Below are 12,533 nucleotides of genomic sequence, written 5' to 3'. Positions count from 1 at the left end.
GTGGGGAGAAAGCGATGCAAATCCCAAAAAGCCCCTGGACCTATAAAGGAGACACCACCACTTATATTTAGAGTAAATAATCCAATAAAACGCACAGAAAATACGACCAAAACAAGTAGTGCATAACATGTTGTAACAAAAAAAATGTTATTATACAGAATATATAAATGCCTCAATTAATTGAGAAGGTGGAGATGATTGAAGGAGAATCTCAAACTAATATTCGGTCAAGGTCATTTATATTATTCATGGACTTTCTCAGTCCCAATGACTATCCATTTTTAAAATAAAAGTGTCTTAAAATAAATGATAATTTTCAATCTTCAATATAATTCAGGGACTTTCTCTGATTGAGGGAGGTCCCTTTTAATTAATACTATTTTTATTATTCACAAAGAGACCAGATGGTCCTAAATAATACAGAAGATATATTTCATACACCATGTATTGATTGATATATCAGTAATAAAGTCTCTCCATTTCAAAACTCAAGTTTTTTTTCTCACGAGAACGAAGATGTTTTGTCAACTTGAGCATGAGTTAGAACTGCCCGTTCCGGCTAGTGAAGCATGGGATCTCTTTGGCACCCTTCGTATTTGGGAAGTGGTTGAAGAAGAGGTCCCTGAATTGTTAAAGGTGGAGATAATTGAAGGAGATGGAGAGGTTGGGACTATTCTCAAACTAACATTCACTCCAGATGTACCTGGTCCAGGTGGTTACAAAGAGAAGATCACCAAGATTGATAATGAAAAGCGCATCAAAGAAGTAGAGGTAGTTGAAGGGGAGTTCTTGGATTTTATTGGACTCACACTATTTAGAGTTCGTTCAGAAGTGAGAGAGAAAGGTGAAGATTCAAGCGTAATCAAATCTACAATGGAGTACGAAGTCAAGGAAGAAGCCAGTGCATCAATTATTTCTATCCGGGGATTGGCAAGAATTGTAGAAGCTTGCAAGAATTATCTCAACAGAAACAAGGCTACAAAAGAAGCAAAGTAGAATAATCATCTACTACAAAGTAAAAACTATTTAATAGTTCATGCATAGAAAGTTATTGAGATTTGTTTTTCTTCCAACCTTTTATACGTTACTAAATTCACATCATCAGGAGTATTATTTTTCAGATAATATATTTACAATGTTTACTTCTATGCTTTGGAATCATAGCTAGTAAAATAAACCAGTATATTTCCTTGTTTATAAAACTCATGATAATGTTTTAGAGTTCTGATAGGCGCAAGGACATCCCTATGGGAATAGCTCGCAGGCGCAAGGACACTTTAAAGGATTCTAGCATAATACTCGAGTAATCTGTATGCGCAAGAAAATTTCGGAGGGTTTTAGCATAAGTATGTGGGCGCACAGATACTCCAGGGTGTTCCAACATAATTATAGAAAGTAGGGATATGCAAAAGGTTCCCAGAACCAATTCTGAAAACTTTGGTTTAAAAACTAATTTAGATCCAATTTTTAAAATTAATATTCGAATGGTTAGTCCACTTTTCAAACATAATATATATTTAATAAAAAAAAGTTATAAATATTGTTTTCTATGATAAGATAAAAAAAATATATATATATTAATTACATTTTCTTGAATAGAGTTTTGTGTTTAATTTCATGATCTTAGAATGATGTATTTAGTCTCTCATCCAACATTCAATATAATCTAGTAAATACTTTTTGGTAGGTTGAAATTATATGATTACTAACCTCTTTCCTTAAATTAATTCATTCATTAGACTCATTTTTATTTTAAGAAATCTCTTCCACTTTTGTATAATGAAAGTGAAGATGGGTGGAGTCATGAAAATGGTAACTATAAAATATTATACAAAGAGAGAACCGTTTTTTGAGAAGGTGAAACAAAAGAGAATTATATATATATATATATATATATATATATATATATATATATATATATATATATATATATATATATATATATATATATATATATATATATATATATATATATATATATATATATTACTCAATTTGATTTTTCGAAGGAGAAGACGACAACAAATGTATGAAACAAACTCGAGGGTTTGTATATGACTAAATCCTTGGTAAATCGTATGTACCTGAAATAAGCTTTGTATTCATTCAAGATGAGTGAAGACAAAGGCTTGGCTGAGTAGCTATATATGTTCAACAAGTTGATTCTTGATCTTGATAATATCGAAGTCAAGATTGATGATGAAGATCAAGCTTCGTTGTTGTTATGTGATTTACCAAGATCGCATGATCACTTCAAAGAAATTCTCTTGTATGGAAGAGAATCCCTGACCTTTGAAGAAGTTAAATCGACCTTCTATTCTAAGGATTTGAACAAAAGAAAGGAGCACAAACCATCGTTTATTTGTGAAGGATTGTCTGTTAAAGGAAAATTCTCAAAGAAAGATGCATTAATACAAAATAAACCTTTATTAACACCAGTTTTACAATATTCATCGTGTTAATCGTGGTAATAGTTTATTTTTGTGCTTTTTTTTTGTATTTACTAAAGGACATGTCACAACGGTCATATGTAGCAACCGTAATGAAATGTACATAGAGTGAAATGGTTTGAATCCTAACACCAAAAATTTACCATTTATCGTGATAATAATGTGATTAACCTTGTATATCACCATGGTTTTTGTTTTCAACCGTGGTGAAAGGTGCTACTTATTTATATATAAGCGAAATTGTCTCTCACTTCAGTACGTAACAACCGTCTCTCTCAAAATAAAACTCGAACAACTCTTTCACTCGTCTCTCTCAAAACGAAACCCTAAAAACTCGATCACTCGTTTCTCTCATATGGAAACCCCAAAACGAAACCATAACACCAAATCGTAACCAATGGGTATTTACACGTTCGTTTTCACTATAGTTTTTTTTTCAAAATCTGTTTCAATAGCTTATTTCATAATGTTTGAACTTTCTGCTTGTTTTGACTTGTAGGTAGGGATGCTTGTTTTAATAAAGAGGACGAAGCTAATGTTAGCGTTGCAAACTATAATGAAAGATCCATAAGGACATCCATTCAAAATATACACAAGTTGACATCTCTAACTTTAGCTTCATCCTTATTTCATTCTAAACATTCTTGTCGTACCTCGAAAAAATGAGAACACGACGCTCGCCAAGCACAATCGCACGCTCGCAGGATGGACTAAACAGATTTTCCACCGAAATTTATTTATTCCCAAAGAGGGAAAGGGAAAATATCGATAAAACCCCTAAAATGAAGATAATGATATTAGTCGTAGCAACCAAATTAGGGTTCGGGAGCCGAATACGCAAGGGAGAGGTATTAGCACCGCTCACGTCCGTTGTACTCAACGGGAACCATTTGGTTAGTATGCACCTTGATTGTTAGCTTAGAAATGTTATGCTTCTAAAGTTATTAAAAGGAAAGAATATGACAAAAATGTTTATTTTTTATTAAGGTGTCTGTCGAGACTTTGAATCTCGCTTCTACGTATCTCCGGGTGCGATGAAGAACTCAAAGCTACGTAGTTTTTGGTAAAAAAAATGTTTCTTTGTTGGTCAATTTTAGCGAAAGCTACTTTGTGTCAACCAACAGAAAAACATTGCTTGCTACCCAAAAAAATTGGAGAAGAGAATGTTTGCATCACGACCGAATGGATTTACAAATCAACATTCGTGGGCAACGTCGCTAGCTTACTCACACGTTCAAGTGGACGAAACATTGTCTTGCATCGTCTCAAGACAAAATACCTTTCGTTTGTGAAAAGGGTTTGAGGATCAATCGCACGACAGCAAGAAAATAGTTTGATTGGTCGGATGTGTTTTGAGTAAAGACGAGAACTTGGATGGGCGAGATATTCATCTTGAATCCTAGCCTCTAGAGCTCGTGGTATCCACCATGTTTCTTTCCCATATTATTTGAAAAATGGTTTGATATCTTTAGATGTTGTTAGGTTTGATTAAGAAAAAGGGTTGAAGAAGTCGTATTGAAAGTTTTGAATGATAACTTGTTCTTCCTTGGTCTTTCTGACCAAACCAACTCTGATCTTTTTCCTCTTGAACTCTTTTCAAACTATTCTTTGTAACATAACATTGTCTCAACAACTCACTATAATTAGTGAACTCTCTCTGAGAGACGATGTGAGCAATTTCACCTCTTAATCCAAATATAAACGGATCCATATTCCACTTTTCATCTGGTGCATACATGGCCTGTCTGGAGTAGGCAACCATGTTCCCAAAATTTTATGCATACTTTTCTCACTGACATATTTCCTTGTCTAAGCTGATGAAATTCAAATTCCTTTTGTGTCTTCAAACTACTTGGAAAATACTTATCAAGGAAAGTAGTCTTAAGACGTTTCCATTCTATTAGAATTCCCTTATTATTCATAAGGGTCGAGGCATTATCCCACCACCTAGCAGAATAACCCCTCTGCATATGCGAAGCAAAAGTTACCTTATTCTATTCATTGCAAGGCACAATCTGAAACATTCTCTCCATATTAGACAACCAGTAATGAGCCTTCAGTGGATCCAAACTACCTTGGAATTCAGGAGGACTCATCAAAAAGAAGTCCTTACAGTTTCCACCCAGAGCAACTTGTGGAACAACTGGTGGTTGGGAACCACCATTTATTTGTTGAATTGCATAAACTGTTGGAACTGAGACAACCACTGAGTACAACTGTCTTCAACTGTTGGTTCATATTCTTCATTCCAAATTATGGGCTTTTCAGGACCTCTGTGTTTGTCATTGATACAACTAAATTTCATACATATAGAATTAAGTTGATCATGCTTAATACTAAAATATATGACATCTAGGAAAGCGATGCTAATTACACATATGAGGCATACATTGTTTTACTTATGATGTTTCATGGCTAGGTCGAGAATCGACCTTCTATGATACCAATTGTAACAATCACATATAATATACATCTTGAAAATATACTACATATAGTGTAATTTGGTACTAATACACATAAGTGCCTATCGTCATCACTATATACACATGTCCAAAAGAATAATATACAATATGGCACATGCCATACACGGAGCCTAATTAAAACTAAGATTTATGTACACATCGACATGTACATAAACCACAATGGAAGATCATAAAAAAAGTCTATGAAACATCATCAGGCAAGCTTATCATTTCCTTCCACCCGGCTCTACATGGACCTCCTATCGATTATTAACTTAAATCATTCAACTTCGTCCTACTTGTTAGAGTTTAGGCACAAAAGTGACCAAAAATGAACACTCATTTGAGTTAGAGAAAATATGACTGGAATCAAGGTGATAAAATATAGAAATGGTAAGCTTTGATTCGAATTGTGATGTGATACACGTGATTCGAGTCAAGCAAATACTTAATTCAAATCGTGGTTAATTTTAAAAGTTTATTTAGTCATGATCGAGTTATGGTGTCTTCTGATTCGAGTAAGATAAAAATATCGTGATTCATATGATAAATACGGAGCCAAAATCCTTATTTCCAAATGGATTTTTTATTTGAATCATATATATCCTTGATTCTAATCAAGCATCAAAACCACTAAGTTTTAAATTTTTTAACTTGTGATTCAATACACACATTTGTTGACTTTTGAATAACCTGTTCATGATAAAAACATATTGAAATGAATCAAATATAACTTATTAAGTGTAAGGAGATGCACAATGTACAATCTACATGAAATGATCAAACTACAAGCAAATTAATCAAAAAATATGAATGTATGGTAATTTTTAAGTACTTAAGCATGGTCATTTTTTAGTAAACGAACTTTGACATGTGCCCTGATCAGTAAATCGAGCCAAGGTATTGGTTTGTGGAATTAAACTCAAGGACCTGTTGACAAAATGCTTAAAAGAAAACTTAGAATGAGTAGTGGTGTCAATATCATTATGATAAAAAGAAAGTCTTCCATAGTGTCGCATCTCGAAAAATACGATTCCTCGCAATTGTCACGAAAAAATAATTCGAACAAAGTCGCCACCCGAACTTTATTTATTCCAATGAAGGAATAGAAAAATATTGATAAACCTTTGAAAATAGAATACTGGTTGTCGCAACCATATTCTGGTTCGGGAGTCGATTACGCAAGGGGAAGGTATTAGCATCCCTCACGTTCGTTGTACTCAATGGGAACCTCTTAGTCTATTTTGCGATTTGAATGTTAGCTAATGTTAATTATTTTCTTCGAGTGAATAAAGATTGAAAATAGAGATGGATGGAAACCTCAGAGGGGGGAAATTGAGGTTTTTTATTAGTGTGCTCGCCAAGATCTTGCAATCTCGTGCCTACGTATCCTTATAGTACAATAAGGAAATCAGAGCATTTGTAGTTCGGGGAACTATGATTTGTTGGTGTCTTTTAATGAACAATTGTTTAGATCAGGTTCTAAAGGCTAAACGTTGGGATGTCTACTCTTGGCGGAGATGTAAGCATTAGTTTGTTATGCGCGTTAGAAAGGATTAAACAGTGTTCTTTCTGAAAAAAGTTTTGATCACACGGAGGTGATAAGTTGAACTAATATGTTGAATGTTTAGGTCGATTGGTTGCAATCGCACGGGGGCGAGAAAAAGATAGATATGATGTGTTGAGATGATTTGTTGGATGATGATTATTCGGATAGTCGAGTAAGGCAACTCATACCTAAATAGTCGAGGAGAGGAGTCAAAGGCTCAAAACCATATTCCTTTTCATCCTTAATTATAAAAGGGTTTGATAATAGTTAAGGTGTTTTAGATGAATGACGATTACTCGGATAGTCGAGTAAGACAACTCGTATCCAAATATTTGGAAAAGGGAATAAAAGGCTCTAGACCACTTTCTTTTTCATCTAAGTTATTATGAAAATAGGTTTGTGCATGATTGATGTGTTTGGATAAACGACAAATGTTCGAATGACTGAGTAAGGAAACTCATATCCGAGTATTTGAGGAGAGGAATCGAAGGCTCTAGACCATCTCCCTTTTCGTTTAGATTATTATGAAAATAATTGATTTAATTGGTTTAAAAGGTTTTAAGAGAAATGACAATTGTCTGGCTAACTGAGTAAGGGAACTCGTATTCAAACAATCGAAGAGAAGAGTTGAAGACTTAAAACCATCTTCCTTTTCATTTCTAAATGGAATGATATTTCATCGTAATTAGGTATTTTAATTTGATTTGGATAAAAATACTCGATGTTGGATTGAGGTTTTAAAATTGCGTTTGTGGATAACTTGGAATATACTTAGTGAATCAATCATCAAATCGATTAATTAATAATCGAATAGGTCATATTGTAAGAAAGCCCAAGAACGAGCTATGTGAGATTGATGGCGATGCTAAAAGCGATCGATTTACACAAGTATTTGAAAATGGGCTCAACATTGAATCAAGAATTGTGTGATTTTAGTGATTTAAAGTGGTTTTGAATTGAATGGGCTTAGCTTGAGAATGATTGAAATGGTAGTAAAATAGATCAATCAATATTTAATCAACAAAGTTAATTGATTAAAATTCAGTTAAATCGATTAATTAAGGTAATTAAAATTAATTATCAAAATTGTTTGATTAAAAATTAATATAATCAAATAATTAAGTTAATTAAAATTAGTTAACAAAATTATCTAATTTAATCAAAACTTTAATTAATTAATTTTAAAAAAATAAGTGACTATATTGAATATAAAATAATCGAATTGAATCGGTCCATGTGCTCATAAATCGGTTTGTACATGGCGACAACGGGGTTGGAATGTTGTATGTGAGGATCGAAACGCGGTAAAAATATACGATCAATATATTGAATTTTAGCGGCCTAACGGTATAAAGTTGCCGATTCCATGGATTTCAATTAATGGAATGAGCTTACTGTTAACGTTAATGTCCTGGTTTGTAGGAGTTATTTTCTAGTTTGTAGGAGTTATTTTCTGAATTGTTAATAAGTTGTCTAGTCTTTAGGAAGTCCTATTTTTTAGGCTAGTGCAGATTTTGTTATGTAAGGGTTTTAAATAGCCAACTTCTCAAATGAAATAAACAAGATTTTCAGTTTATCATTTGGTATCAAAGCTCAACGATTAGGGCCTGATAAAAACAATAAAAAAAAAAGCTTCAGCAAAGAGTGAAACTCTGAGAGCAGAGATGGCTGAGAGTAGCAGTGCCAATGGGAAGTTCATGCAACCGGCAATTCCAAGATCCGATGGGTACTATGAGCACTGGGCAAAACTGATGGAGAATTTCCTTCGTGCAAAGGAATATTGGACCCTAATTGAGAAGGGAATTGACACGGTTCCAGAAGGCACTCAAGCGACAGAAGCACAAATGAAGGTGATAGAGGAGCAACGGTTGAAAGATATGAAGATAAAGAATTATCTGTATCAAGCAATTGATAGAGAAATCTTGGAGACCATACGCAATGATGATACTTCCAAGAAGATTTGGGACTCAATTGATAGAGGACTCTTTCCATAAGCAATTGATAGAGGACTCAATTGCAAACATTGAAGTCTGAGTTTGAAATACTCAGAATGAATGAGGGAGAGATTGTTAATGCCTATTTCGAGCGAACTCTTTCCATTGCCAAACGGATGAAAGCATGTGGAGAAACTGTACAAGAAAGGGATATTACAGGGAAGATTCTCAGGTCCCTTGTACCAAAATTTAATTATGTTGTTTGCTCCATTGAAGAATCCAACAATGTCGACACTCTTACAGTCGATGAACTTCAAAGCAGCTTGTTGATCCATGAGCAGAGAATGAAGAATGTCGACGGAGAAGAACAAGTATTGGTGAAGGTGACTCATGAAGGGAGATCTGAAAGAGGGAGAGGGAGAGGAAGAGGAGAAATTAGAGGAGGTCGAGGAAGAGGGAGAACATATCTAAACAAAGCTAATGTGGAATGTTACCGATGTCACAATTTTGGCCACTTCCAATATGAATGCCCTACATTAGGAAAGCATTCAAATTATGCAGAACTAGACGAGAAGGAGGAGATGTTGCTGATGGCCTATGTCGATGAAATTGGAGCAAAGCGAGAAGACATTTGGTTCTTGGATTCAGGCTGTAGTAATCACATGTGTGGTAACAAAGCTCTATTCTATGTGTTTGGAAGTGTCTCTCAACAAACTGTGAAGTTGGGCAACGATACTAGAATGCAAGTTTCTGGAAAAGGAAGCATCAAAATGGAGGTTGATAATGCTAAATTCACTGTCGATGATGTCTTTTGTGTTCCTGAACTCAAAAATAATCTTCTAAGCATTGGGCAACTCCAGGAAAGAGGTCTTTCCATCCTTATAGAAGCTAGAATGTGCAAAAAAATTCATCCACAGAGAGGTTTGATCATTCAAACCAAAATGACGGAAAATCGGATGTTCATCTTGGTAGCCAAGATGCTATCAATGTCCCTCCAACCAAAATAGGAAGTATGTTTCAATGCAGCAAGTGAGGACCTCACACACCTATGGCACTGCAGATTGGGACATATCAGCAACACAAATCTCCAAATCTTGCAGAGTAAGAAAATGGTGCAAGGTTTGCCTCAATTGACAATCTCAAATGAAGTCTGTGTAGACTGTTTGAAAGGAAAGCAACGCAAGGAGCCCATTCCAAAAAGAAGCACATGGAGAGCAACACAAAGGTTAGAACTTATTCATGCTGACTTGTGTGGTCCAATTTCACCTATTTCTAATAGTGAAAGAAAATATGTGCTATGCTTAATTGATGATTATAATCGGAAAGTTTGGTCGTATATTTTGCATGCAAAGTCAGATACATTTGTTGTATTCAAAATATTTAAGACATTTGTTGAGAAAGAAACCGGTCTTTCTAACAAATGCTTACAAACAGATCGAGGGGGGGAGTTCACCTCTATTAAGTTCAACGATTTCTGTAAAGACAATGGAATTAAAAGACAACTGACGACGGTATACACTCCTCAACAAAACGGAGTCGCAGAAAGGAAAAATCGTACAGTGATGAACTGTGTAAGAAGCATGTTGTCTGAAAAAGGTATTCCAAAACCTTTTTGGCCTGAAGCAGTAAAGTGGGCAGTTTATGTTCTCAATCGATGTCCCACAGTAGCCTTAAAAGATACAACCCCAGAAGAAGTTTGGAGTGGAGAAAAACCATCAGTTGAACACCTCAGGGTCTTTGGGTGTGTATGCCACATACATGTACCAGATGCAAAAAGAACGAAGTTGGAGAGCAAAAGTATAAGTGGCATTCTATTGGGAATTAGCGATGAATCAAAAGGATGCAAAGTATATGATCCCGTGTCAAAGAAGGTAGTAATCAGCAGGGATGTTGTGTTTGAAGAGAAGAAAAAATGGGATTGTGATAAGAGCTATAAGCAGCAGATACTTGATGAGCTTGAATGGGGAGAAAGTGAAGATAAAATAACTGTAGAAGAGGAAATTGATGGGGACTTGGAGGCTGCACATCCAAATTTTGATGATAATGCTACTGTTTTTGAAGATGAAATTGAGACAAGTGATGCAACAACACATCCGTCAATTTTCAGCACTTCCTCACACTCCGATACAGAAGTACGAAACAGGAGACCACCTATCTGGATGAATGATTATGTGAGCGGAGAAGGTTTTTCAGATAATGAAATTCATTTTGCTGTAGGTACAAATTCAGACCCTGATAATTTTGAAGAAGCTATGAAAAGTGAACATTGGAAGAAAGCTATGGAGGTTGAAATCAAGAGCATAAAAAAGAACAATACATGGTTCCTCACTGATTTACCAAAAGACGCAAAGCAGATTGGAGTAAAGTGGGTTATCAAAACGAAACTGAATGAGCTCGGTGAAGTGGAGAAATTTAAAGCCCGATTGGTCGCCAAAGGGTATGTGCAGCGATATGGAATTGATTATGTTGAAGTCTTCGCACCGGTGGCTCGAATGGACACTGTCAGAATTATTCTTACACTGGCTGCTCAGAAGGAATGGAAGGTATATCAACTTGACGTCAAATCTGCATTTTTACATGGCAAGTTAATGGAGGATGTCTATGTAGAGCAGCCCCTTGGTTTTGTGAAGAAAGATGAACCTCACAAAGTGTACAAGCTTAGAAAAGCTCTTATGGACTCAAACAAGCTCCTCGAGCTTGGTTTAGTCGCATCGAATCATATTTCTTAAGGGAGGGATTTGAGAAGTGCTCCAGCGAGCAAACTCTGTTCGTTAAAACTAGCATTCAAGGTAAACTTTTGATTGTAAGTTTATATGTTGATGATTTAATATATTCTGGGAATGATGAATCAATGATGATGGAATTTAAGAGGTCAATGATGAAGGAATTCGATATGTCGGATTTAGGAAAGATGAGGTATTTCCTTGGTATTGAGGTGCAACAATTGGAAAATGGAATCTTCATTAGCCAAAAGAAGTATGCATGGGATGTACTTAAAAGATTTCAAATGGAAGAATGCAATGCTGTTTTAAATCATATAGTTCCTGGTTTCAAAATTTCGAAAGATGAGAATGGAGTTATGGTTGAGAGCACTTTCTACAAACAACTAGTTGGGAGCTTGATTTACTTAACATCAACTCGTCCAGATTTGATGTATGCAGTGAGCTTAATTAGTAGGTACATGTCTCAACCTACAGAACTTCATCTTAATGCTGCAAAAAGGGTACTAAGGTACGTGAAGGGAACTACTAGCTTTGGCATTTTATATCAGAAAGGAGCAAGTAGCATGTTGACTGCCTACAGCGACAGTGATTACGCAGGATGTTTGGAGGATAGAAAGAGCACTTCATGATATGCTTTCATGATCAGTTCAGGAGCAGTAGCTTGGTCTTCTAGAAAGCAACCAATTGTGACACTGTCAACGACGGAGGCTGAATACGTAGCAGCGGCGGCATGTGCTTGTCAAGCGATGCGGATGAAGATGGTTCTTAAAAGGCTTGGCTGTGATAATAATGAGTGCACAACCATTTTTTGTGATAATAGTTCAACAATAAAATTATCCAAAAATCCGGTTCTGCACAAAAGGAGTAAGCATATTGCAGTTCGATTCCATTTTCTAAGAGATTTATGCAAGGAAGGAGCAATCTATTTAGTTCATTGTGGCTCACAGGATCAAGTTGCTGATATCCTAACAAAGCCTCTCAAGCTGGAACAATTTCAGAAGCTTAGAGATTTACTTGGAGTATGTGAAGTAAACTAAGTAATCTACTTAGTTTAAGGGAGAATTTGTTAACGTTAATGTTCTAATTTATAGGAGTTATTTTCTAGTTTGTAGGAGTTATTTTCTGAATTGTTAATAAGTTGCCTAGTCTTTAGGAAGCCCTATTTTTTAGGTTAGTGCAGATTTTGTTATGTAAGGGTTTTAAATAGCCAACTTCTCAAATGAAATAAACAAGCTTTTCAGGTTTATCACTTACACTAATACTATACTCAATGTATCTACCTAATATTTACATCTAAAAAATCCTATTATTTGTAATGTGTACATCATGCTATCATGTTAAAGACAAATCCAAACTACCACGGTTTACATCATGCATTGAACAATTGCGGCAAACGACGAGAATAATCCAAAAGT

The 12,533-nt window shown here is 35.2% G+C and overlaps 1 protein-coding gene across 1 annotated transcript; it reads left to right on the top strand.

The window, feature by feature from the left end:
* The first annotated feature begins 488 nt into the window (after positions 1 to 488).
* On the top strand, positions 489 to 998 carry LOC127106186 (norbelladine synthase). The gene has a single exon (XM_051043475.1). The coding sequence runs from the start codon at positions 517 to 519 to the stop codon at positions 994 to 996; it is 480 nt and encodes a 159-aa protein (XP_050899432.1). The 5' UTR covers positions 489 to 516; the 3' UTR covers positions 997 to 998.
* Positions 999 to 12,533: the final 11,535 nt, after the last annotated feature.

This window comes from Lathyrus oleraceus, chromosome 7 (genome assembly GCF_024323335.1).
Source record: "Lathyrus oleraceus cultivar Zhongwan6 chromosome 7, CAAS_Psat_ZW6_1.0, whole genome shotgun sequence".
NCBI lineage: Eukaryota > Viridiplantae > Streptophyta > Magnoliopsida > Fabales > Fabaceae > Lathyrus > Lathyrus oleraceus.
The sequence above is the reverse complement of the archived record's forward strand: the minus strand, read 5'-3'. Positions and strand labels throughout refer to the sequence as shown.

What these genes read in the sequence shown, in the direction of transcription:
- LOC127106186 (XM_051043475.1), top strand. Translation starts at nt 517, where the DNA reads ATGTTTTGTCAACTTGAGCATGAGTTAGAACTGCCCGTTCCGGCTAGT.